Source organism: Cuculus canorus, chromosome Z (assembly GCF_017976375.1).
Source record: "Cuculus canorus isolate bCucCan1 chromosome Z, bCucCan1.pri, whole genome shotgun sequence".
Classification (NCBI taxonomy): domain Eukaryota; kingdom Metazoa; phylum Chordata; class Aves; order Cuculiformes; family Cuculidae; genus Cuculus; species Cuculus canorus.
Genome location: NC_071441.1, coordinates 38,342,222 through 38,368,769, shown reverse-complemented (window position 1 = coordinate 38,368,769; position 26,548 = coordinate 38,342,222). Strand labels below are relative to the sequence as shown.

The 26,548-nt window shown below is 39.4% G+C and overlaps 1 protein-coding gene across 2 annotated transcripts in view; it reads right to left on the bottom strand.

Moving 5' to 3' along the window:
- PTCH1 (patched 1) overlaps positions 1-26,548 on the bottom strand; it is a 67,747-nt gene that overhangs the window by 15,388 nt on the left and 25,811 nt on the right. For both annotated transcript variants that reach the window (XR_008447820.1, XM_054054513.1), the window contains exons 7-18: positions 25,921-26,042; positions 24,543-24,690; positions 23,649-23,780; positions 23,181-23,336; positions 22,452-22,550; positions 21,038-21,163; positions 13,027-13,145; positions 10,738-11,137; positions 9,932-10,241; positions 4,385-4,527; positions 2,206-2,389; positions 416-696 (exon numbers count right to left, since the gene is read on the bottom strand). Coding sequence is in view for 1 of the 2 variants with exons in the window: in XM_054054513.1 (XP_053910488.1) it covers positions 416-696; positions 2,206-2,389; positions 4,385-4,527; positions 9,932-10,241; positions 10,738-11,137; positions 13,027-13,145; positions 21,038-21,163; positions 22,452-22,550; positions 23,181-23,336; positions 23,649-23,780; positions 24,543-24,690; positions 25,921-26,042 (2,220 nt within the window). In the remaining variant the exon portion in view is untranslated. The remainder of the gene's footprint in view (positions 1-415; positions 697-2,205; positions 2,390-4,384; positions 4,528-9,931; positions 10,242-10,737; positions 11,138-13,026; positions 13,146-21,037; positions 21,164-22,451; positions 22,551-23,180; positions 23,337-23,648; positions 23,781-24,542; positions 24,691-25,920; positions 26,043-26,548) is intronic.

The window sequence follows — 26,548 nt, the reverse complement described above, 5'->3', positions numbered from 1 at the left end:
ATCAGTGGGAAAATTTAAAGGTAAGTCAGTTACAAGCAGCTGCCTTGAAACTAACCATGTCTGATAAAAAGGAGAAGGAATAAATAATTAGAAATAACTCAAATATTTAACAAAGCTCTTAATTTTCCACTGTGTCTTTATTTCTCATGTTAGCATGCATCTGAGCAAGGGCAAAAGTTTATGTGCCTTTCTAAGAAACCTTTCAAGCCACAAAAAAGGTGGCCAAAGGATTAAGGTTATTAAGGTTTGTACCTTTAGCATGAACCCTACCCCCTCAAGTTGAATAAATATATAATGAATGATGCAATATACATACTCCACCAGAGGCCCAGACATAAACAAAACCTTCCCGACTACAGCAAGAGCTATGCTGAAAGGAATTTGACTTCAACAAAGACCCTTATAATAAACTTACAATGATCCCAGCCGTCCAGGGGTTTAGGAGGAAGAGGGCACACACCAGAAACGTGCAAGCCAAAACCACGCTAATGGATAAGAGGAGCCAGTGACGAAGCCCAATGTACTGCTCCCAAAACAGAAACGGGTAACCGTTTGGGTAGCTGGCAATCCCCAGGCTTGTGTAGTTACTACAGATGGCTCTCACTTTCTCAATAGCCTCCACAAAGTCAGAAGTTTCACGTAATCCGTTGAGGTAGAAAGGAAACTGAGCATACTCTATAGGCTCAGCTCCTGGAACTAGGAAAAGGACAGCAGTGTTAAAACATGTGTTTTGAAAAAAGATATATAGACAGTATGATTAACAGAACACTATTCTCCACAACAAAATGCTTAAGGGTGCTGAATTTAAATTTTATTTCTTTGGAACAACTGACATTTTAAAAACTCCCCAACAATTGTCCAATTGAAAGCTGATTCCTGTATTTTATCATGCAAAGCAATGGGATCAACACAATCTACATGAATTCCCCAAACAATTCTATATAATTCAACAGATATAGGTCAGTACATGTCTTTAACATTCATCAGTGCTATAGTGTTTCCTACTGAGTATCTGGCCAAAAATTCCTAGTTTTCACATAAAGTAGATCACATCATCTTAAACACTCTATCCAAATGCTCTTCTTTTACACAAGTGAGTTCATTTGAAATCAAAGGCCATTTCCCTGAGATCAATTGAGGTCCACTGACACAAACTAGAGAAAAATTATGCTCAGTCAGGCTAGTTTTTTTCAAGATTTCCAGGGAGTATTTTGAAAGTCAGATTCAGAAACCCACACTCTGTTATTGACGCAAATGACTGGGGGAAAAACACTAATATAAAAGTAATGGCTTACTGGGGAAATACATAACTTATTATCCTTTAATAATCTGACAAACCAACACTCTCCATAATTCTTTTTGAGCATAATGCCAAGTCTACTGTATGACAAGAAAAAAAAAAAAAACACCCACTTCCACAACAAACATTTTGTTACTGCCGTTGTGTGTTGTAGACACTGCAGGGTCATTCAGTTGACTTGCTAAACATGATTTGCCCTACTATAATCTCATCCATAAATTTTCATTAAGACAAAACTTGGCTGACAGCCACAAAGCTCTAGGGTTTGGATATACCGAAGCACGGCTAGCTGGTTATGCAATCACATCATGAAGCACATTACTCCTCCCCTATATACCCTCTCCTCCTCCCCACTGGTGTTCAACTAACAAGTCTCCCAATAAATTGAAAGCTGAAGCAAAGCAATATAAGTTGGCCTTGATGCTCAAGAAAACAGTGAAAGGTACAGAATGGGACTGCTCCTCTACCTAGGTAGCTCTTGTACCGTATCAGCGTAGTAGCTTAGAATATGAACCACCTTGATAAAAATCCCACAGGTATTAAGGATAAACATGATATAGTCTCATCAATGAAATTTCATAATGACGTAGGTAGGAATTTCATGCAACATCCAGGTTTCTCTCACAGACAGAGCTATCAAGTATAACTGAAAAGCAAAGTTTATTGTAAGTTTTCAGAGCTTTAAACTGTTATAAATCCCATCTTTCAACATGATAAAACCCTGCAGTGGTGCCACCTTTACAATGGTGCATGGGTCTCCTAAGACGAGAGAGTAACACAATATATTGTCCTGTTTACGCTTCAGTCCTGTGCAGAATTAGCCTACTACAGAGTTACTGGTTCTTGGAGGAAGGAGCAGGGGCACTTATACAAACTGTAAGACACTAAGATAAATCGTTACTCACTTCTTAGCCTTGTTTCTGGCATGTAGTCCGCTTTGTCGTGGACCCACTCTGGCCGGTGAGGCCGGATGTTGGCTTGCGAGGCAGCATAGGCCACAGGGTCATTGCTAACCCAGGCTGTCAGGTAGATGTAGAAAGCATTTGGGTTAATGATTCCATCCGCATCCACCAGACGCTGTTTAGTCAACTGCAAAATGGAAAAAATTAAGTGTCTTTCAGAAAGAGTTTTGCTTTCGGGGCTTTTGCTGTAAAGCTTTCAGTAGATGACCAGGAGGTGCAACACACATATAGGAGGGGAAAAGCAAAAGAGTATGACTCTTCACTTGAAGTGACTTATGTCTGATGATGAAAAAAAACCTTAAAAACTACAGTGACAGTAGAACATGGTTATTCATAAATTAGTACTCATCTGATATTTACAATAGATCAGCAGACGGTTCCAGAATAGACTGAACCAATTAAATTGAAATGCTGAAAGCCTGCAGCCAAGAGTGAAAAACAACCAAGCTGCAGAAACATATTTAAAGAAAGGGGAAGAAAAATCTGGCAAGAGTCCCTATACACGTCTGTGTGCAGTTAACCTCTGTTGTTAACACTGAAGGAAATGCCACCCAGTAAATGGAGGAGAGCTATAAAAATAAAACAACATCTGTATAAATTTTGCTAACACTTGCCTCCTATGACCTATGAATTCAGAAAATGCCCAGCGTCAAGAAAGCAGACGAGTGCCTTGTGTTATTTGGGTCACTGTGGGCAAATGCATCTGCGGGGTAAACAGCAGTGGTACACTTCTAGGGTCCTGTAGCCAAATCTTGCACAGCTAGAGCTCTGACAGAGGACTCTGTGGGTGAAAAGTATTACTGGGATTTTTTGTTTTGTTTATTTAAAATTCTGGCTCGACTCCACTTTCAGGTCTTTTTAATGAAATGAAAAACAACAGTGACAGCAGTTAAAAAAAAAATAGAAGCTGGATTCCAAGGGTCTGGATTCAATTAGTCCGCAGGATATGCAACAACTGTATGTCTTCAAGCTGTCTCTGGAACTGCACAGTACAGCACTCAGCCCCTGTGGGTGCAACACACTTTTCTCCCTCCCAGGCACAGGAAATTATATCAGCAGCAGCAGTCCAATCACATTTGTTCCACAGCGTACCTGGTACACTCTGCTGAATAAAATACCACTGAAGGTTTTCTCCTCAACTCCCTTTCTTTGCTTAATTCATATCTGAGGCTTCATTCAGACCTGACAGCATGCTGCATGTTGCTGTACAAAGTGTATTTTACACACCATAGTAACTCCAAACAACTTACTCTGTAAACCTGTCACCTTTAATGCCAGGAAAAAAAACAAGACAACAAGCAGATCTGCCAAGAAGCTCATTAGAAAGACTATTTTTCTGCGTGAAAGCACAGCAAGTCAATGAAGACTCTAATAAAGGAGAAGTTAGGTTATTGCAGAATTTCTTCTTAAGAAGTCTTAAATCTAATTTTAGCTTAAGGAGTCAAACCTAATGCTTTTCCACCTACCAATGGCTACAGCAAATGCAGTCATATGCTTTGATAACCTTGCAAAAGAACCTTAGACATTTTATTTAGGCAGCTCCAACAACTGCTATTGTTAGTTCTACAAGAGTATAGCTGTATCTAGCAATGATGGTCGAAGAACATGACATGTAACAATGTCAGTCCTCTTCCACTATCATTCATCAACACTTCTTTAAAATGTTATGCTTTGCATACATTGATAGGAAGTAACTAAATAATTGCAAATGCCCCAGCAGAAAACTGATCAACTCTTTAAGGCAGTTTGACTCAACTGAGAAATCATGTCACTTGGGGAAACAAGGCTGATGTTGGCTCTTTCTGGCACAGGACATCTATGCATGCAGCAAAGCATTTTTAACACTAATTTCAGTGGAAACTGAGTGTCTCTGAAGCAAGAGCAGCACTGAACACACACCAATCAGTGACAGGCAAGGGTAGGCATTCCCAATGTTGACTCTGAACACTTCACAACACAGGCCAGACTGCAACTGACAGGTGGCTTCAGCAAAGTCAGCGAAACCATGCTATTAAGGTGTAACTCAAGCATTCAATTCATCAAGACAAAAAAATACCACCTCTCCCCAGTCCTGATGACTTGTGTATTCCTGTATATACCAGTATGGACTATGATACAGTACCTGGCTGACGTCAATGGGTTTTGCTCTGTTGCCTGTTTGTACCAAGAGTTTGTAAGCCAAAACAGCATCATCAGATCCATTTTTATAATTGTTGTAAGTGATCTTCCCCGCTTCCCAGTCACTGTCAAATGCATCCTGAAGTCCTGAAAAGTTAAGGGAGGTATGGGGAAGACAGAACATGCAGGTAAGCAATCGCTCTTGGAAAAAAATTTCAGAAGGAAGAAGAAATAATGACTCTTTATCTTAGCTAAATCGGGAAGAAAATTATCCAGCTGCTGCCTTACATATTTGGGGATCCTCATTCACTGTCAGTGTGTGAAGGGTAAAGTACCAGTTGCATATGCGGTATTTTGCCCAAAGAAAGGCAGAGGAAGCAAGAAGGTGTCAGGGAGAAGCCTGAAGAGTCTTCCCATGTTGTACAGACCAGCAAAGCTGAGATGTCATGTGCACTGGTGCAAACCAGCTATCCCTCAAGGCAAAGAGATCTTGGATGGGATTAGGACCCTCTGGTCCCACATCCTTCACACAGCCTTTGAAAGCAACCTAGTGCTCTGCTTGAAGAAGTTCATAGGAAAGAGTTAAGACTGTCTAATTTGCATTTATGACCTCTTTCATACACACCCTCCTCAAAACCAGACTGAAGTCTTGCCCTGACCTGGATGGTGCCAGAACAGAAAATGTCCAAATTCAGCCCTGATTAAACTTCAACACCCACTGTAAAGTTAAAACCAAAGGAGGAAATTAGTCCATTATCTAGAAGGAAAACTCTATTCATACTCCCCTCTGCCTCACCAAAACCCTGGCTGAGTGCACTGAGCCACCGAAGAGGACACACACCACTCTCATTAAGTGTTTTGGGCTACTGCAGAGCACTGAGGCAATAGCTTCTACAATATAACCAGAAATTCCACTACATGGGGGAAAAAAAACACACTCAAACTTTCAACTTCAAACAGCAACTCAGCTGCTCTCCGAGCACAGCGTGAGTGAACACGATTTTGTCAATTTGTTCCATCTGTTCAACTTGTGCAGCTAATACAAGTCGTGGGATCTGCTGCCAGCACATGTAAAGATCACAGCCAACACCTATTCACTCTCAACTGTTATTTTCCTCTTTGCCACCCTTCAAGGGGGAGGGAATACCTCACAGCACAAATTTGGATCAGATTTAGTACAGGAAGCCACAGCCCAGTATAAGGAGGCTCTGTGCAAGCAGATGACAAACCGCATGTCCAGGGAAGAGAAGGAAAAGACCGAAGGAGTGCAGTAGAGGAAATCACCAATGTACCTCACAGCTGTGCTGAGGAACTGTAATGAAAACTGTCATTACAGATCATATAGGTTAGCTACAGCTGTTCAGAGATAAGAGTGCTGGAAGAGAAAACGCACCGAGCCGACACTTCCTCTGAGTTGACTGAAGCATCCATTCCCATTTCCAAACTCATGCCCCCCCCCCGCCGCCCGCTTAGAAAACTGCTTTCCCTGTTGTCTCACCAGATCACACCCACTAGCGAAGCTAACAGGCTGAGAATAAAGCAATGAAAGACACCTGCCAGATCTCTGCACACAACCCTCAGCACCTTCCCAGGAGGAGGACAATCCGACATCAGGTTTTCTGGCATCACCAAAGCATTGTTTGCTGGTGCCCTCAGAGAGGGAGAAAACATTGTTCAAGATGTGCAAAGACACCAATCTCTCCCTCCTGTGCCAAATTCAGCTCTACATTAAGTCTCTCAGAAAGTGGCCAGGTGAGAGCATCTGCACTATTGTACCAGTCATGTGAAAGATTGCATTGGGAGGTTAAGATGCTGTTGAAAAAGCACGTGGGAAAGAAGGTGACCACCAAAGCACAGCCTAACGTACAGTAAAAATGTCTCCCTTCAGCAGCAGCAGCAGCAGCTGTGGAAATACAGCTGTCAGACTAATAATCACCCCCTTTTGGGGGCTCCACAGACACACAGTAACAAATATGTCCACTAGCATGTGACATTACCAATTTGTGGCTGCAAGGTACATCAAAAAAGGGCATCTTTCTCATGTCTCACCCCCTTTCGTGTTCTCACACGTTTGGTCATCCCTCAAAATCTGCTCCCTTTTCTATCTTCATCTCTCAGCTGGCTTAACCACTGTATGCTCTAGGTTATTTTATTACTGACTTGCTGAAACTGAAAGTCTGTGGAAAGGATACCAAGAAACCACTATCAATTGTGCTTTATTTCTAAATAATTTCAACATGTCAATAATTAAAATTTCCCATAATTCTTTGAAATCAATAGCAATGTTGCTGCTTTCAAAGCAAATAGTACTTCCATATATACTTACAAACTGTTCATACCAATGATTTTAAAATACACTTAGTTTTTTATAGATGAGATCTATGAAACGCTTCTGGAAAGATAAAAGTAACTTGTCAACTGCTTTCTGCAGAAAAATTACAAAAATTATGGGAATTTTTAAAAATCTTATATATGGGATTTTTTCATGTCAGTAATCGCTTTTGCTTAAAGCCTCAGAAGAAAGTGAAATCCTCCAAAATTACGTGGGATGCAGGACTGGGGCCAAGGAAAGAATTCATACTGACTCGTGAACAGCTGACACTATGAAACACCAGTTAAGATTATCCTTTGCAAAACGAAGCCTAATTACAAGCAACCGGGGAATTCAAACTACCTCATTTACATTCAATCACTTACAAAAATACTATTAACATTTCCAGTTTAAATTAATTATTAGGATTAGCTCTTCTTCTGTTGCATTTTCAGTAACGGAAAATATGCTAACTCGATAATAGAAAGCAAAATGCAAGGGAATCTCTGAATAAAGAAGTGCATTAGGCTGGAGGCTCTCCGCAGCTAGTAAACGAGGAAAAATGTACGTCTAGGACTAAAGACACTTTCTTGATAAATAATGCTTTTGTTCACATGCTGTTGCTTTCCTCATTCCGCTAGACAAATGTGTGCATGTCAGAAGGCCACCTTGAGCCATTAATCTCTAGCACTGAATTCCCAGTCAAGTCGGCAGGAATTAGCCATGAAGTTCAAAGTTGCCCCTACTTTTGTCATCCTGTTCCTCCAGAGCGTAGAAACGCACCAGTAGAACCATTCCCATCTCACAGAGGACTACCCCTGAATCCAGTCCAAAACTGTACTTTGTTTATAAATTCTGTTTTCACTTTCCCTCTTTCTTTTTCCTCCCTCAGCATAAGCCCTAGTTGGTCAGGATCAGGTACTATTACTGTCTGCGCTTTGAGATAATTCCTTAACTACAATACCAGGGGCTGCTTTTAGTGTAACAGTTCAGTTTCTTTTTGTTACACCTAAGCCCTGAACCACTTTAAAATGTAACTTCCTTCTATTGATACATCTCAATATCATCCTTGTCATTTATAGCTTTGTGGCTGCAGTATCACACTCTGCAGAAACAACCTTGTGTCTTTACAAAGTATTACAATTACAATGTATTAATTGCGCCCCTTCTGGGGAAGGTGGGCAGGAACCCTAAGGACACAGTCCTAAATGCTAATTGGTAATCATAATGATTAATTCTAAAGCTTTGGGTGGATTGACAAGCCAAGCAACGTGCCTTTCTGCACAGGGCTGGCAGGTCCCCTTGGACCACCCACAAGGAACTGCTCCCAGGGAGCGGCCCCAACTGTTCTAGTGCCGCATTTTAGCTCCACACAGCCCATCAGTATATGTAGGGTACCAGGAATGCTCAGAGCTCCTCCAGTCGAAGAAAAGCAGAGAGCAGGGGAGAAGGATAGGCAGGCTAATGTAGGCTGGAATGGGAAATTTAACTATGGGCAATAATATGCAGGTCCTTGGCACTAGGTCAGGTCCGCACAAACAGTCCTTAGCACAAAGAGAACAGGGAGGCAGTCAAAGTGGAAGGGCTTGGGACAGTATGTGGCGGGCCTCAGAGAGGGTGAATGGGAATTCAAGCACCCCTGGGAAAAACACCAAGTGGGCTAGACCCCACCATTTCACTCTAAGAAGTCGGTGAGGGAGGAGAACACCTCTTCCTGACTTTATCGTTGGCAGACTGTGGTGAAGCTCAGCACTAGTACTTGTAGGTTCAGAACATGATCTCAGATTTCCATCTCCTTCACAGCTTTGAGGAAGGGCAGAGGGTGGGACATCAGACACAGTTTTTCCTACTCTTTTGGAACAACAACAAAAAAATACCCACAAAAGAGAAAAAAACACAGCAGAAGTACCAGAGAATTTGGAAAAGCATGTAAAAAGATGCTTGCTTAGAAATTTAGAAAGTATAGTAAGTTCTATTCCAGCAAAACATTTAAGCTATGTTGAACTTTCTTCCTGCCAGTAATACCTTCCCTTACAGCTCAATATGCTTATGTGAGCAAAATATTTCAAGTGAAACTTCCAGTAAGTAGACTGTAATGAATGGATCCAATATATTAAAAAAACATTAAAAAAAAAAAAACCTAATAGCTGAAAATACTGCTTTGCATGATTTATCAGTGCATAAAACATAGAGGAAACAGGATAATTTTGTTTGGATATGTCACTTAAATGCATCCACTTTCCTAATATTGCTCAACATATTTTCAGAACAAATAAGATATCCCAAATACTGGTGGTTATAGGACCTACAAGTTCTCTAAGAATGACCGGCTGCACCAGTCACCTGTACACAGTTAAGGTTAAAATTTACAGTCTCAGTAGGTCAGCACAATTAATTTTTCTGTTGGCAAAAGCTTCCTGGAAATTTCCTAACAGAAAGACAGAGTTAGGACAGAAGCACTCCAGTCCAGAATGTGTTTTCTCAAAGCAGAGAGCTGCTAAATTTGCTGAGATGTTACTGTACTATTATTTTAAATATAAAAATAGTTATTTGTCTCAACATTTTTAGTTATAGTCTCTTTAATACCTTTAATAAGCTGACCTCAATATAATTATTATCACAGTACCTGAAAGGCCTTGCGTTCTCTTGTCTTCCCCTGCCCCATTACAATTCAGTACAGAAAAAATGGAACAATAGAAAGAGTGAGGATACTTGACTGGAAATCTAGAATGTATAGCAAGTTCCGAATCCAATAAAAAGCATAAACCACACTTAATTTTCTTCATCCTAGCAGTCCCAACTGAAGCCAATGTGATCACTTGTGCTGAAATTTAAGCCTATGCCAAAATACATTATTGGATGGGCACTTCTCACTTACTGTTCTCAAAACACTCAGCATACATCTATTTTTCCAAGACAGTGAGCCATATTTGACCATTAATTATAAAGAAGAAAACTCCTCATTAGATGCTTAGAAATTAATGGCATAAGATGGCCTCTCAAGGATATAATCTCTTAAAGCTTCGAAACTGTCTTACTGGGGAGTAAATTTAGCTACAAAGAATGTAAGCGACCTTAAGAGAAGCTGAGTCAACCCACAAGTTTGGATCAGAACGCAGGCATTCTCCCTCCTGCTCACAGTCTCTAACCATGTGAACTTTTTCGAAGAGGGGAGCATTACTGGTGTAAACAAGTTGTTACTCTTGCAGAATTAGAAAAGTTCACGCAGTTCTTTCCTACCTTGCAGCCAGTCTCGAAAGTAGTGCAACCACATTTTGGGAAGCTGCCGATCCTCTTCCAACAAAACGTATGTCACATTGCTGAAACTTCTGTGAAGCTCATAAAGTAAGCGCTGGACATTTGGATAGTCTGCCTTTTGTGTCACAATATACATGTTGTAGAATGAGAAGTACTTGAACTGTGCGGCAATGAAGTCATATTCCCGTGTTTCCCGTGGTACAATGTCTGTGAGATCTAGTCCATCTCTCACCAGGGTAGTTCCATAAAGGCTGAGCCCAAGTAAGCCCAGAAAAAGAAAAATAACTACAATCTGCAAAAGAAAACAGAAATGCATTTGGGTTTAGGTTTCAAAAGTAAGTACAATTCCTAAAGGCACACTACAAAGCTAGGTTCAAAATTAACACCCCTCAGTCTGTTTTAAACATTTTTTTTTAATTTTTTTTCCCATACAAACACACACTCTAGAAGGCTGAGCTAATTTGTGTTTTATTTGAGGCTTTCTATGATGGATGAGAAATTCATATTGTGATAAAGTTTACAAGTGTCTTTACTTTCAACAATCACAAGCTTATGTTACTGAAAATTCACCGAAATCCTCACTTGTAACTTATATTTGAAAAGTATATCTGTGTAACACTTGCAAGATAAAACCTTTGAAGTATGAAATTAGCTGTATAATTATTAAGAATTGTTATTCCAAAAGAATTTTATTTATTCTTCATATTTAATGCCATTGCCAGGATAATTTTATTACAGTGCAAGGGAGAAGTCTTTCCAAAAAAACAGGTAAATAGTTCCCTAATTACCTTAGCTTTTGGTTTTAGGAGGAACGGAGCATAATGCTTCTCTGCAAAAGATGAGAGTGTCCACTTTGTACAGGGTGGCTCAAGGCAATGCATACTGGAGTCTGAGAACTGGGAAAGCAAATCTCTTGTTGAGCTTGTGCTTTCTGGACTCTGGCAGCTAAGGTTATCTTGTGTCACTGTCACTGGCTGCACAGATATTTCTGAGCGAGGCTCCGCTGTGGTGTAGTACACCTGCGTATGAGGATCGTATTCTGTGCGTAACTGCACTGTAGACTGCATTGTTATTTGAGTTTCATGTGCAAAACTGTGACTGCTGTAAGGTGGTGGTGGACTGTAGCAAGTATTGTCATTTTCCGCATATGCTTGAGGCTCAATCTGAATCACTCTAGTGACACACGGACTGCAAGACAAAAGAAAAACATCTGTTCACATTTAGCTAGAACTCCATTTTAATCAGACTAGATAGGATAACCTGCTTCCATCTGAGACTGCTTCTACGACTATTAGACAGTTTATATTAATCAAGTGTAACACTTTGACGGGAATTTTATTCTGCACCTCTAGGAACCACTTAGACATGGTTCGAAGTGCAAGCATCTGAGAATGTGTGCACATCTCCTGTGCTCAGTAAAGAAGGAATCAGCATCTGTCTAAAGATGTTGACATCTACCCACACTACTCCATTAATCACACATACTAGTCAGGTCAATATCCAGGTAGTTGCATGCAGTCTGAGTGCACAATATGTGTGTAAGTTTGCATCTACGTGCCCAAGCTGAGAATGAAGCTATTTAAGATCAAAATGTAAACACATGACATACCGAGTTCTTCTGTTTAGAACTGGTAAAGTAACTTAAATAATAGTTGGGCCTTCTGGATAAGATCTCAGACATTTGGGAGGCAGGTTGAAACCACTTGCTGACTGAACGTTTTAAAAATTAAGTAAACACATGCAAGGATTAAATCTCAGGAAGGACGGGCAACATGAGAGGCAAAATTACAGAAGCAGTTGAAGCATTTCTTTTATTTTAGTCTACACAAGATCCTAACAGATATCAAGTTTATAAAAAAAAAAAAAATTATCACAGCTAAACCTCTCCCTGTAAATAAGAAATGACAAATTGATGACAGAAAACAGTACCAGATATTTTTCACCAAGTTGACATATTCTACAAAAAAAAAGAGGAATTCAGAACGTGACCTACCTAAATAAAGCAAGCTCTTATCAACTGCCTTTCTTCATATGTAAATGGCCCTCAATTCAGATACACATTTGGTGCAACTTTAGATGAGGGAACAAATGGAAGGTCTGATTGACCTGTAGTTCTGAGAAGCAGGGCTCCAAAATTCAAGCACATTAAGCCATCCACTGAAACTACAACTGATGCTGAAATAGGAAGTAGGACTCCTGGCTTTGGGACTCCCTGTTCTAACCAATCCCTCAAAACTAAATTAAGAAAAGTGCTTTCTGTCTTCGACATTAAAACCAAAATGTCAAACCAGAATGTCAAACTGTGTCAGCTCCCAGGTGGGTGTAGAAGGCTGAGAAAATACAAAGTGGATTCTCTACATCCTGGCTGTGACAGTAAAGAGTACACGTGTAGAAATGTAGCTGATCCTCTTCACTGCAGGCAAATACAAAAATTAAGCTAGTAAACGAGTACTACCATCCTGAATTACTATTGCAGCCGCAACAGAAGTTTCATGAAGCATTATCGTGTTATGGTACTGATCATCTTGCACTCCACAGAGTCTTACCAAAAACTCGGCTAAGGTGAAGTGATTTTTACAGTTTAAACATTATGTTTATACACTTAAGTTTAAAGGCATAAAAAGCATAATCATCAGCACATAGTGATTAATTTTAAGTAAGGCTTCTTAGTACCATGAGTTTTGTACAGTCTTCCAGGATTACCCAATTCTAGCACTGGACACCTTGCTGCACCCCATATCATTCTGAAAATCCTTGCAGATAGTCCTGAGGCATGAATCTTTTATTTGCTCTCAAAAAGTTGTGCTTCAATAGTCAGAATGAACATACATATTAATGAAGGGAAAGGGTGTGCATGAGAGAGAGAGAAGAGGGACAGAAAATGGTGTATTTTAACTTTTCCCCTTGGTCAGGTAAAAACCAAGGCAGCAAATGTAAGTTGTTCACTAGCAATGAAATCATAACAATAACAAACGGACCCCGCTACACTGAAGAATTCCTAGTCCTAACAATGAATGGTGTCACTGACTGGTGATCACAAAAAGGGCACATCTCATACATCGATCACAGATTCTCACCTTGTAAAACAGCAGAATATATCCAGTCTCCGGTCTTCCCGACGATAAAGGTCCATGCTCAAGATAGCAGGAAAAATCAGCAGAACCATAGCAAAGTTGAATACCACCACAACTGCTGCCTAGAGATCAATCATAGGAGAAGTGATGTCGTTACTAAGCTTTTTGTACAGCATCAGCTTTACAAAGCATAAAACTTCCTTTCAATTCTCATCCATTCACCCATTTATCATGTCAACCCATCAGATGCTTTTGAGCCTTTCCCTGAGGAAACTGGGAGATATACTTTTACATTGTCATTATGCTAGGCCTATTGTTGTTAATTTCTTTTAATAATAAACTTCAGATGATTTTAACACAGCCATGCTTGGAAATGTGATGATGATTTTTAAGTGGAAAAAAGCACCAACATATCGTACTTATTTGCAGGAGATTCTGCCGCATTTAGACTTCCTTAGTGAAAGAAGACGGAAGCAAAAGCAAACCTGAAACTAGAACTGAAGTTCTCACATTCGAGGGATCGGAGTAATTTAAGCATCAAAGTAACATTAAAGCACACTATTAAATCAGAAATTAAATAAAGGCTTAAGTAAATTTTAATGAAACTGTTCCACTTAGTGAAATGTTATGCCCTCAATATACTTAAAAGTCTACCGAGAAAGACCAACATTTTGGGTTTATCAGGGATTATTTTTAGAGGAGAATCAAAATGAATCCAACGTCACACAGTAAATCTACATAATAATATGCTTGTGTTTGACAGAAAGTGATTAATGAGTCAGGCTACCAAAATGAGGCTTAAACTAGAACAAGACCACATATTAAATTGGAACAAGAATATTTGGTTTAATTTGTAAAGCAAACATTACGTAATGAAAAATACCAACTTGCCCGCCCATCTCCTTTCAAACCGTACAACAAACCCTTTCCCACACAGAGATTCCCAGAGAATCTCCATAAACATATGTGGTGCAGCATCTATTATTATTATTAATGGCATTTTTTTGTAGTGCATAATTTTTAGGAGCACTAGTCATCACAAAAGGAAAGCCTGGGCACAGATGGGACTGGAAGACAGTTGTAAGAGTAGGAGAGATATTGGGAAAAAAATGGTTGAGCTAGTAACAGGTGAAAAAATCCCTTGAAATCTTTACATTTTACCCACCAAATAAGCAGTAGGCATCTGAATAGTAGCCCAGTTTCATGTTAAGGTAATCACATAAACTATCAAGTTCTTCCACCCGTAACTTCTGAAGTAACAACCCCTTGGCTTGAAACAGTCAGAAAAAAGGAGCAAAAGTTGGGGTACAAAATTGAAGTCACTGACCTGATCTAAATAGGCCCTCCTTTCTGCAAAATAAATAGCTGGGTTTCATGTTAAAAAATCTGGCCTAAAAGCTGGCAGCTCAAAATATGCAGTATCTTTAAAATGCTTAAAAAATTCTTGATGTGTGTGTCAAATAAATAATATAAATTGTCTAAATAATGTAATTTTTTTATGTGTGTCTCTTTATCTCTGAAAATCGAAGTACTAACACACTGAGTGATTTTTAAGGGTTTGAAGCTGTTGAAGTTTAATAAAGAGACCAGATCATTGTTCTGGCTGTTCTGAGAATAACAGAGTTACCTAGTTATATAAATATTTTTTTAGTCTTTTGCATCATAAATATATGGTATACAAAGTGTTTTTTTCCTTGGTGTTTGCCTTTAGGCATTTCCAGCCTGCTTGAGCTAAGGTTTCGGCCCTGCTGGTTGTCTGTAGGCATAACTACTAGAACAGAATTTACCTAGTCCTTAAAGCCAAATTAGTATTTAGCCATCTTTAAGAGAAAATATCCAATGACTATTTCATGATTTATAAATACCCACAAAGAAAGGTATGTAAGGTCAAAGCCAAGACTTTAAAATTAAGTGATTTCCTTTTGATCCTCTTTAGAATTAATTGAATCTGTCAGAAAAACAAATGGCTGCTGTTGCAAGCAAGGTGTTTGTTGGACTTAGTTCATACAACTGCTTGCTTTATTGCTGCTAAACCAGAGAAGGCTGAATCGCCCATACAACTTGAATAATTATTAGTGTCTAACCAAGATCTTCTATCAAGGATCAGCTAAGAACTATTGAGATTCAGAAAAAACACTGAGGCCTAACTCAATAATTCTTACTCTCCCAGTACAGCTGTAAAACTAACAGAAGTGCTGTGGTCCTCCTCCATGAACTGCAAATATTTCAAGCCTTATCAGTTCCCTTTGTAGATCCCAACATTCTTGCATCTCAAACACTGCTAAATCTGAAAACTAATATTTAAGTGTATGCTAGAGAAGACATTAAAGTTAATTCTATTCATATCTGATTTTCAAAACTAATCCAACAACACAGAGCAAATCTGCTTATTATCATGGTATCACTTTACAGAAAAACTAGATTTTTCCATTGTGCTGTCCCACAGTTCATGTACTAATCCTGCAAATAAAATACTTTTAAACAATCCTCTGCATTGTGATTTGTAGTTAAATAGATTCCTAGAGCTTAACACCACATTTCGTATGTATTGCACAGTCTCTCCCTCACCCACCTCCACAGCTTTTCAAGGATGTTAATAGTTCTCAGTTTTCACAATTAAATACAGAAAACATTGTTCTTCTATTGATTCAAATTTGCTGCCCCATAACAAAAAAAATTGGTGAGGGATGGAAAAACTGTTAAAGGGTGACTCAATCTCTAACCTGACACACCAGCTACTCCTGCACTACCAATATAATTCAAATATCTGGTGGCTGGGAATGGGGAAGTATGAGAAATGCAATCATGGCAATACCCACAATCTGTCCCTCCCACAATACCTCACAACTACATTGACTGTGAAAGCACCAACAAAAAACTGAGTTAGCGGAGCTTCCAGAGTACAGGTAAACTGTTAGAAGCACCCAAGCTGACAGCATACTTAGGACTTCTCAGGACAGGGCCTCAGACCTTTTCCTTGAGAAATCAACAAAGGTAAGATTAGTCCTAGAAGATAAAATAGGGCCTACTCAAGGGTGTAAAATGAAGGCATTCAGTGAAATGACATCAGAGAGTGGAAAAAAAAGCCTGCTAATCAGAAAAAAATGTCAGTCACTTTCTGAGAAACATGCTGGTTTTTGCACGCAAGGCCTAAAAATGTTACTGCTGCAACTGCTAACAGAGACAGCAGAATGGCAGTCTGTGCTGGAGGCAGCAAGGGTGAAGCTAGCCAGGCTGGTAGTCTGGGGTCGCGCTGAAGGTATGGGCTGCTGTCTGCCATTCCTGGCAGGCCACCCAAGGAGAACGGGTGTACTGTATAGCCAGAGGTGATGAACAGATGAAGAGGTCTGTCAGGGGAACTTCCACCCTACGGCTGCCTATCTGCAACTGCCTCCTGACAGCATACAGACTCAGACACCATTCGCCCCCTTACCCCTCCCTCCTTTTCTCTTAGGCTTTAATTTTGATTGCTAAATTCTCATGTCAGAAGCTGGGAAAGGTAAATGATGTGGGTAAAAAGAGAGGGGCAAACCAGTTCATCAGAGTGAAATAACTGTATGAGCTTAAAAACTTAGGTACTTTCTCGTCAAAACACACCACCATCACCTGGTAATTCATTTTTACGTTTAGGAAAAAGACCTGTCATTCTTATGTTGAGGGGAAAAGTTACTACTAAGACTTACTGGGAAAATTTCCACCCCTGCTCATTCGTGAATCCACACCACTCAAGTCAGATAAATTTCTGTGAAGCTGTAGCATCTCTTTCCTAGTGTCTGAATAGTCTGTCTGAGGAAAGGATCTAGCCCAGCGGTAGTTACACTCTGTTCTGCCTCCCTTAAACATACTGAAAGCAAAAGGCTAAGTTAAAAATATTCCTACCGCAAATGTCAAAAAGTTTCAGTGGATTTCTCTGATAACCTCCTCCTCTGTCACCATTTTAAGAAATGAAACACATTTGGAAACTCAAGACCTCCTCCTTCAAAGTCGTCAGCACTCTTACGGGTGATGCTTGTGACTAAGTATCTGGAACGCGTTCAGCACCTCAGAGCCCTAAAATTGCTTAAATAAGGGTCTGATAAGATTAAAAAATGAAAGAAGAATTAAATGATGAAAAAGCTACAACAGTCCCTATTTGCATAGAGGATTTGAATTTAAAAATCTCAAGTTCAAAAGGACTGATTTCTATTTTTTAAAATTCAGGAAGAGCTATCTCTAGCTAATTCCTAGGACAGCCATGAGAGTTGCAGTGTATTGAGTTCCATTAAGTAAATTAACACGTCAGAGGTATCAATGAACCACTTTAGCTGGCAGAACAGAGGCTGAAAAAGAAGACAGCATTAATATGGGGGATAAGAAATGGGTTGGATGGCCGCATCCAGAGGGCAGTGGTCAAAGCTCAATGTCCAGATGGCGATCAGTGATGAGTGGTATCCCTTATGGGTCTGTTCTGGGACCAGTGTTGTTTAATATCTTCATCAATTACATAGATGATGGGATCAAGCGCACCCTCAGCAAGTTCACAGATGACACCAAGGTGACTGGTGAGGTTGATGCTCCTGAGGGATGGGATGCCATCCAGAGGGACTCTGATAAGGAGGGGAAGTGGGCTTGTGAAAACCTCACAAGGTTCAGCAAGGTGAAACGCAAGGTCCTGCACCTGGGTTGAGACAACCCTCAGTACTTATACAAGCTGGGGGATGAGGAGATGGTGGGCAGCCCTGAAGAGAAGGGCTTGAGGGTGCTGGTGGATGAGAAGCTGGACATGAGCTGGCAACGACTGCTAGCAGCCCAGAAGGCCAACCATATCCTGGGCTGAATCAAAAGTGTGGTTGGCAGGTGGTGGGAGGTGATTCTGCCTCTCTGCTCTGCTCTGGTGAGACCACACCTGGAGCCCTGCATCTGGCTCTGCAGCCTTCAGTGCAGGGAAGACTGCTGGAGTGGATCCAGAGGAGGGCCACCAAAATGATCAAATGTCAGGAACACCTCCCTTGTGAAGAGAGGCTGAGAGAGTTGGGGTTGTTCAGACTGAAGAAGACTCTAAGGAGACTTTATCACAGCCTTTCAGTACTTTAGAGGGGCTTACAAGAAAGATGCAGAAAAACTTTTTAGCAGGGACTCTAGCAACAGGACAAGGGGTAATGGTTTTAAACTAAAAGAGGAGAAGTTTAAACTAGATATTACTAAGAAATTTTTTTTGCTGAGGCTGGAGAAACACAGGAGCAGGCTGCCCAAAGATGTGGTAGATGTCCCATTGCTGGAAACATTCAAGGTCAGGTTGGACAGGGCTCTGAGCAACCTGATCTAGTGGAAGATGCCTGCTCACTGCTGGAGGGTTGGGCTAGATGACCCTTCATGGTCCCTTCCCAGTCCAAAACATTCCACGATTCTATGAGTCTATGCAAAACATGAGTTTCTAACTAAAAGTTGGGCTTGCAGATGCAGGAAAACATCTATTCTCCCTCAGCAGCTGGGTTATTTTACAGACACTGGGCCTCAAAAATATGGAAACTTTGACAATTACCTTTTAATGTCTTAAGAAAAGTGAGTCAAGAGCAAAACAAGGTCAAAAGCAATCCTTTTTTTGAGCCCATCTGTTAAAAATACACTATCTAGATGAGAAGAAGGCAGCATCTGTGAAAAGTAAATGCAGTATTTCATTGCTTTTAAGTCTGGATAGGAAGCTATCAAAGACAGCAAGGACTTCATTTGTTTAAGCAACACTAATTAAGAGGGAAAGGGAGCAAGAAGACTGTAAATAAAGAAATCCATATATAAATACAGACCACCCACCAAAATCCGCCATGGTTACCTGATTCTGAATGCTGTGATTAATGTATCATCTGATTTTGATTTTACCTGGTGAAGCTAGGCCAAGCAAGTGAAAGATGTACCTTTCTAACAACAAAGGATGTTATTTTACTGGGTTCCTAACTTACATACATATCAGCCACATACATTGCCTTAGCAGCGATAAATTCAGCTGCCTTCCTTTTTTTTTTTTTTTTTAAACATTTTTCCACCTCTTATATACATTAAAGGAGTTACTATGTGCAAGAAAAGACAAATCACAGATACATGTGAGAAAAGATTGAGCAACTCAAAACATTAATTTCTGGATAGTTGAATGTCCCTACACAAAGATTCTACATTAATCACAACCTTAAAAAGGACTTTGACTATGATGGTTTTATTCTCAATAGTATCAACATGTTCATACGTGAATAATGTTGAAATCTTACTGGAAACTTTGTCATTTTGCTATGCAGACTTCATTTGCTGAACTTTCATAGCGACTCAGTCTACAACACAGCTCCACGCAAGAAGAAAACATTTGAAGAAAGGTATATTTAGCATATACTCAGATTACAGTAACAATTATAGCTGTTGTCTCCACACATGTTCCAAAGGCAACCTGTCATGTTTTGACGTGAAGAGCAAGAATAGGGAAAGGTAAGAAAGAATTTATTTTGGTGTCTGTCACTAAACAGCTTGGCAGCACTGTTATGACAAAATGACCCATCTCTCTTGATACTTGCTATGAAATGCATTTAGACTGAAGTAACTTCCACAAAGAACAGTTACTACAAAGCCTGACAGGAGAAGCCTTTGCCTCCGATTCCCAATGAAGATCTCCAGCATCCTGTTAGCTGTTTAAGGTACATGTAGAACATTTGAAATTGGGCCACAGACTTATGAGACATAAATAATTTCTTCCATCAGTAAAGACTTTATATGTCAAAAAATATTTCACACATTGACACTGGTCTGTGCCATAAAAAAAACCAATTCACTGTCACATCACCTGTAAGAAGAGACCTTTATGTTTTGGCAAATCAGCATAGCTAAGTACCAATTAACCATTCAGGGCTAGGGATCTAGTTTTAGTTGTCACAGACATCTCCTAAACAATGTGAAAAAAACAACGAGGCCTTTACTTTCTCTATTATTCCTATCAAATTCCCTATTGAGAGGGAAATGGTTAACAAATTATTAATGCTTATTGGTAACATAACTGCAAGCACTCACAGTTTACCATTTTATAGCTTAATACATGCATATTTAAATCTCTGAAAACACCATCAATTGCCGCATGTATTAAGAAAAATCACAGCCTTTGCTCCCTCTATGTAGCCGAGGGCTCAAGGAGAATCAAAAATGATTGAAGAATCAGGCTACGGCAGAAATAAAAAAACTACTGAAAAATTAGAGTTTGCCTGCTTTGCATCAAAGTCAGACAGTGCTGTAAATTGCTTGTTTATTAAACCAGTGTCAGGAGAGAAACTCCCAAAGCCTTCTTTGAAGAGCCCATGGTTTTAGAAGAACTTCTAAAACTTCTCTCCAGCTTCTTTAATATTTCATATTCCAGAAAATACATTATCACAAACAAATAGAAAAGAGAAGGGGAGTGCAAGCAATACGCAGTTCAGCACACAAAATTCATATTTTCTGTGAAAGCAGCCACAAACTAAAATTCTTGAAGTTTTCTCCTAGTTTGCCAAAATTACACTGGAAGCAAGGCAGTACAAACTGCTATGGTAATAATCAACACGGCAAACGCATATTCACTGCTGCCACTGCACTTTGGCTACAGTTTTTAAGAGCAGAAAACCAGACAAACGTGAATGAAAGCATTGAATTCCTACTTAGGAATGTTATAGTAAACAGTACAGTCCACTCTTCTTGACTTCAGTATTCAAATCTTTCTGGAGAGCTGTTTCTGCTTAGTTGCATACATCTTGGTTTTTGCACTCAACACAGCTGTGATGGGGCAGGGTATTCTTTCACCTGCTAACAAGATGCAAGAGACTCCAGGCATGAGAAATGGGAGGAGCAGAATCAAGGGCAGACAGCAGTCGTTATTACCCAGACCTATGGTCAACAGTGATCGTGTACTGGTTCAGTGAACAGCAACAGCACTGAACACAGACTTCAATGCTACCACTAACAGGTACCACCACTGGCTTTCCATGATGAGACCAGGTATAATAGCTAACAAATTAGCATATAAACTTACTTGGAGTGAAAATGCTCGTAAAGCAGGAATAGGGATTAAGGCAGCCATAAAGAAAGCAGTAACATTGCTTATAGATGTAAGGGCTACACTTGCTCCTGTCCGCTTCAAACACTCCCCCGTTCTGTCCTGCAAAACAAATGACATGTCTTAAAAATCAAGTGAATAATGTGATAATTAAATTCTGCATACAAGTGCACAAGCTTGCATTTGAGAGCATGTTGAGAATTAAAAATACAGTAACTATACTGTTGAGGAGGAAAGAAAATGACATATTAAATGCTTATGTTTTTTATGGGCAGAAAACATTATCAAACCTGATTCAAGCTTCAGAACATAATCCTAAAAGGGTACTGACCTTATACCAAATACATCTGTAATTAGGTGGGATTTATTTTCCACTGGCAGGCACTTAATGTTCGCATTTTCCACACAAAATAAGCGTGTATTAACAGCACAGACACATAACATAGCTACACATCTTGAAGATTTATGGAAGAAAACAGAAAAACAATCCAGAATCCAGGGACCACACACAAAAAACACAGAGAAATCAAGATGAACACGTAACCGTTTCCCAACCAAACAGGCTATCTTGGAGTATACAGAGGTTATAGCAGAGAGATCTTGTAGTGCCTGCATGCCAAACAAGCCAGAAAGAAACACATGGAGGACACTGCTTGTACAAAATCAAATGGGCAAATATACATTTCTTTTGAATGGTTTGTACTTTGGAAATGAAATGCTGGACTGAGGGTAAAAAGGTCAATAAAAGGAAAGGCTCATAAAAGTGACAACATTTGAGATTTCATAACATTAGTAAGTTATTCTTTGAAATGTCATGGTCAATTATAAACATGAGAAAACATAAACAGATGAAAATATACACAGTAACTAAAATTAAGGCTGTAACAAATAGGTAAAGGTAACAGCTGATACAAATAAAAATAAATTCTTGTTTTCTAAGCTGCCCTTCTCTTTTTTTCTCACCCGAACATTTTTGTGTTCTTCCACTAAAAGCATTTTATCATTTAATTGTCAGATTCATATTTGAGTTTGTTCCTAAATTTACATCGACTTTTGCTCAAATTCTGGGCAGAATCTGGATTATGTAAATTAGCTTTTGCATGACAGCTATAAATTAAAATTTTCAAGACAAAATAAATCTAAGACACAACAAACAAAAAAAAGAAAAAATGTGAACATTCAAAAATATTCTAGGACCACATACATTGCCATCATTTCCTATTTTGCCAGAAATAAGAATTTTCAGACCCTAAAAAAAGCTAATGAGAAAAAAATGTCTTTTTTTTAATCACCACTAATTAATTCTGGATACAGTTACCTTGCATGAAACAGTTACAGCTACATGAAACCTCTTGTTTTATCCTCCCCCATATTCCCACTTTGTCAGTACCTCAAATGGAATTCTCTTATTCTGCCCTGTTTCACTAAATGCATGTGCCAGAAGGAAAACATCATCTACACCAACTCCAAGAGCAAGAAAAGGCAAAACCTGGGGGAGGAGAAACAAAACAAACAAAAATCAAGAAGATGGTTTTATGATCTGTCATGCAGCTAGCTATTAAATGGCTAATTAAAGCAACTTTCACATTACACTGCACACAAATCCGAGGGTAAAATGAAAATCAAAAGTATGCAACACAGCTATTCAATATTATCCTGGCGTACCGCTGAGGAACTTGCAGTATACCATCTACAAGTAAAAAAGGTCACCAAAAGTAATTCACGGTTTGGATAAACAAAGAATACCTGATAATAACTCAGGTGATATTTAAAATATTTTTAGAATCTGAATATCTGCATATATTCAGATGCAAAGACAAAAACCTGCAGCTTCTAATGCCTCCACTGGATGCCTCCACTCCTACTGAACACAGAAAAATCAAATAACTCAGAATCTAGTAATATACAAACTACACAATACCTGTTTTTTTCTCCAATATCATTTGGCAACATGATCATATAATTTCTCACAGTATAAGCTCTGAGACAGGAGAAAGGCACAAGTGAAAATCTCCAGTAGAAAATACTTCTGCAGCTTTTTTCCCCTCGAAGAGTCAGTTGTGTTCACTTACTAACAGCGTACTTGTAATTTAAAAGCAGACTTGAGTCTTCTAAATACCTGAGTTGTGGCAGCGTTAAAAGAAATTCCAATCAATGAGCACAGGCCCAATCCTGCAGCCACCGAGAGTGCAACCAACAAGACTCCTGCCAACCCCACAGCACCCTGAGACTTGGCACAGTCCCATCGCAGCATTGTTAAACAGGCGTAGGCAAGCTAAAGCACGTGGCAGTAGGGGAGAGAAGGAGTTGGGAGAGAAAAAAAGCGAAATATTAGAATGGATCCTTCTCTGACAGCTATCTCTCCCCACCCAGAATACACATCCTTACCAACATTTTTACACAGAACAGACATATCCCAGAACTTACACAGAGGAACAGGGGACAAGCCTGAGGCAGAAGTTTACAAACAGTAATTTTTATTTTAAATATGCCTAAAGTGTTCTGGAACTGGTTACTGGTATCGATGAAACAGAAATTTAAAGCCTGTTCTACTATAAGACAAAATTAAATAAATGCATTTCATTACCATTAGTAAATAGCCACTAGCAACTCTGATAACACTGACATCAGAAAATGATTTTAGGATGTCATCCAGGGTGGTCGTAGTAAAGGAAAGCACCTTCTGAGTAGAGTTTTGCGCAACACTTTGATGAACTACCTATGAAGGGGAAAATAAAACATGGTGTCACTAAAGGAAAAAAAATCATTACTATCTTCCACAGCACACATCTGAAATCAACTATGTTTGCCTTTAGGTTCCTGTGAAAGCTCACACCTTACACAGAGGTTATATTGATGCCACACAAATATAATTGGTAACTACTTCTTGCAGGCAAGAATGTGCAGTTTTCAGGAAAGGGTACTGTATTCCCAGCTCATTCCAAATATTTGACTTGAATTCTCTTCCCATAATTCCACCATGGGTTTGCTACAATACAAGTTTTGCCTTTAACCAAAGACCAGGGATCTCTTTGGGGTGCTCCTCTTTCCCACCCCACCCCCAGGCATTTGCAGAGGTCAGAGCTTGGGACACAGAGGCCAAGCGCTGTCACACAGCCTCACACAGCCTCCCTACCCGGGCTGCTGCTGGGAGAGCAGCCCATGGCTGGCTAATGTTTTACAGACAGATTTAGAAAAACCACACCAACTAAAAACTTTGAAATTTCAGCTAGCTCTTTGGGTTCCAGCCCCAGAAAAGTGAAAATGTGCCAAGCAGCACAGAGAAAAACCTTTATGGCTTCTCATATGTGAATAACCAAGCAGCTTCTTAACTGGAAAAAAAAAATCAGCGTAAAAAGGGGAGGCAATGACTCAGTCCTGGTTTCTGCATCTTCCTTGAACACTGTGCAAAGCCACAACAGAAAACAGTGGATCTCAGTAGGACTTTATATTATAATATCTAAGTTATTTTTTATTTTACCTCAACATACATCCTCTGCCAGGCTTCCAGAATTGCTGCTGCCTTATCCTCATTCCAGTTGATATGAGAAACATACTCATACCCCTTGAAGTGCTCATACATTTGCTTAGGAGTCATTAACTGAAACATGGTTTGCAAAGCCTGGGCACTGTGACAGGGAGAGAGGGGAGAGGAGAAAGAGGCATAAAATGAACATTTTAAGGAAATTACTTTCACGCCATCAAGTCCCAAATGAGCCCCTAATGGGAGCTGCCATGCCTTCTTCATTTTATAGGGCACATGTTCATATTAAAATTGAACACAGTATAATTATTCTATGCAGTACTGAGGCTAAATCTGGTTTCATTGAAGTTAATGAGAATTTTACCATTGTCAATAGGATTAGTTTCAGGGGCAAAGAATATAACCCTACAAATCACTTATAAAGATCATGATTGACAGACAGGTTACTGGGAGGATGCCACAGGAGTAGTTATTTCTATGAGGTCCTGTAAATGGTGTTGGTAATTTGTCATTTAAAGACCTTCGTCTTTTTCATCTGTTGGGGAGAAATTCCAGGTTAAACTTCCCGATGTCTGATAAAATGTGAGGAGTACACAATGGAAATAGCTATACTTTCTGAATTTCTACAGTATGCAATAGTATCCAACAATTTCAGAAGCTTAAGGAACTACTTTATTTTTTACTAAAATTATATTCTTTTGCTACTTGTTGGAAGACTTATCAATGTTTAGTGTGAATGTGAAAGAAGCCAAAATTCATCTCAAAATTTCTAGTAAAAAGTTATCTGTATTAAATATGGAAGAATTATGATTCGTTTAGTTTACTGTGGATTGCATTTTTCAGAACAGCTCTATTGTACTGAAGCCCAGTGTTGCATGACTTCTTCAAGAAGCCTGAAACAAAGGGATCTGTTTTATCATCCTAAGCTGTGTTCAAGATGTAGGGACATAAAAATAGACTTTTCTCTGTGTTCATCCTGAACAAAAAGTTCATTGGAGATTTTGAAATTCTGTGAGAAGTCAAATGACTAAGCACATTATACAAGTTATTTTTTCCCACTTTTCCTTTGAACATATTTCAAAACATGAACAATGGCGATCAGTGATCAGTGCTTTACATTCTAAACAACAACGTTGCCAGGAAAAGGCTTTCTTTCACTATCATTCTGAGGTTAGAAGCAGGAAGCAATTACGCCTCCTTAGATTTAAACAAATGTCTAACCATTCTTTTAAATGCTATTCTCTTGTAGCATGTCGTCCTAGAATGGGATTCCCTGTACACATGAAGAGCAGTAGATGATCCTTCCCTTCCTGTGCCCCAAACCCCAAACTTTAACAAAGAGAAACTCTGAAATTTTCTTTAAAAATTCGTTTACCTGACAAGTTTACCAGAACTGTTCTTGACTGTACCACCTATAATCAACTCCTCCTGCCAATGCATGTATTTTCTTGACAGTCCGTAGCATCCACCACTCAAAACAAGGGCTACATCAAGAGGCTAGGAAAAAAGTTATAAAGAAGGAATTAATCAGTTTCATAACTTCAGATGAACTCATACTCCAATTCAACACCCAGTGTACTAGAGTAACAGATAATGAAGACAATCTAGGAGGTCTACAAAGAGAAATGTGTTCAACAAATCCAGTAAAACAAATCAACCAGATGCTTGTTGACCAGGCAGCAGTTTCTCCCTAGCCTGATGTGATTAATAAAGGGATACACAAAACTGAGGCCTGTGACTTCAAATTCTTCATAAGTATCATGAACCCCCACACTATTTGATTGAAGGCTTTGGTGGGTAGTATGGGTGTATAGTGGCAGCTGTATTCCAGCAGTTGTTATGTCTGTCTGATGCATCAGCTTTGCGGAAATGCCACATCACTGCACTGTCACTCCCAGCCACTAGCTGACAACTGTAGTCTCTTGCCAAATATGTGAGATTAAGCACTCTATCACAGATTGAGAGTAATGAGGGTAAATTCACAACTGTGAGCTAACAGCATA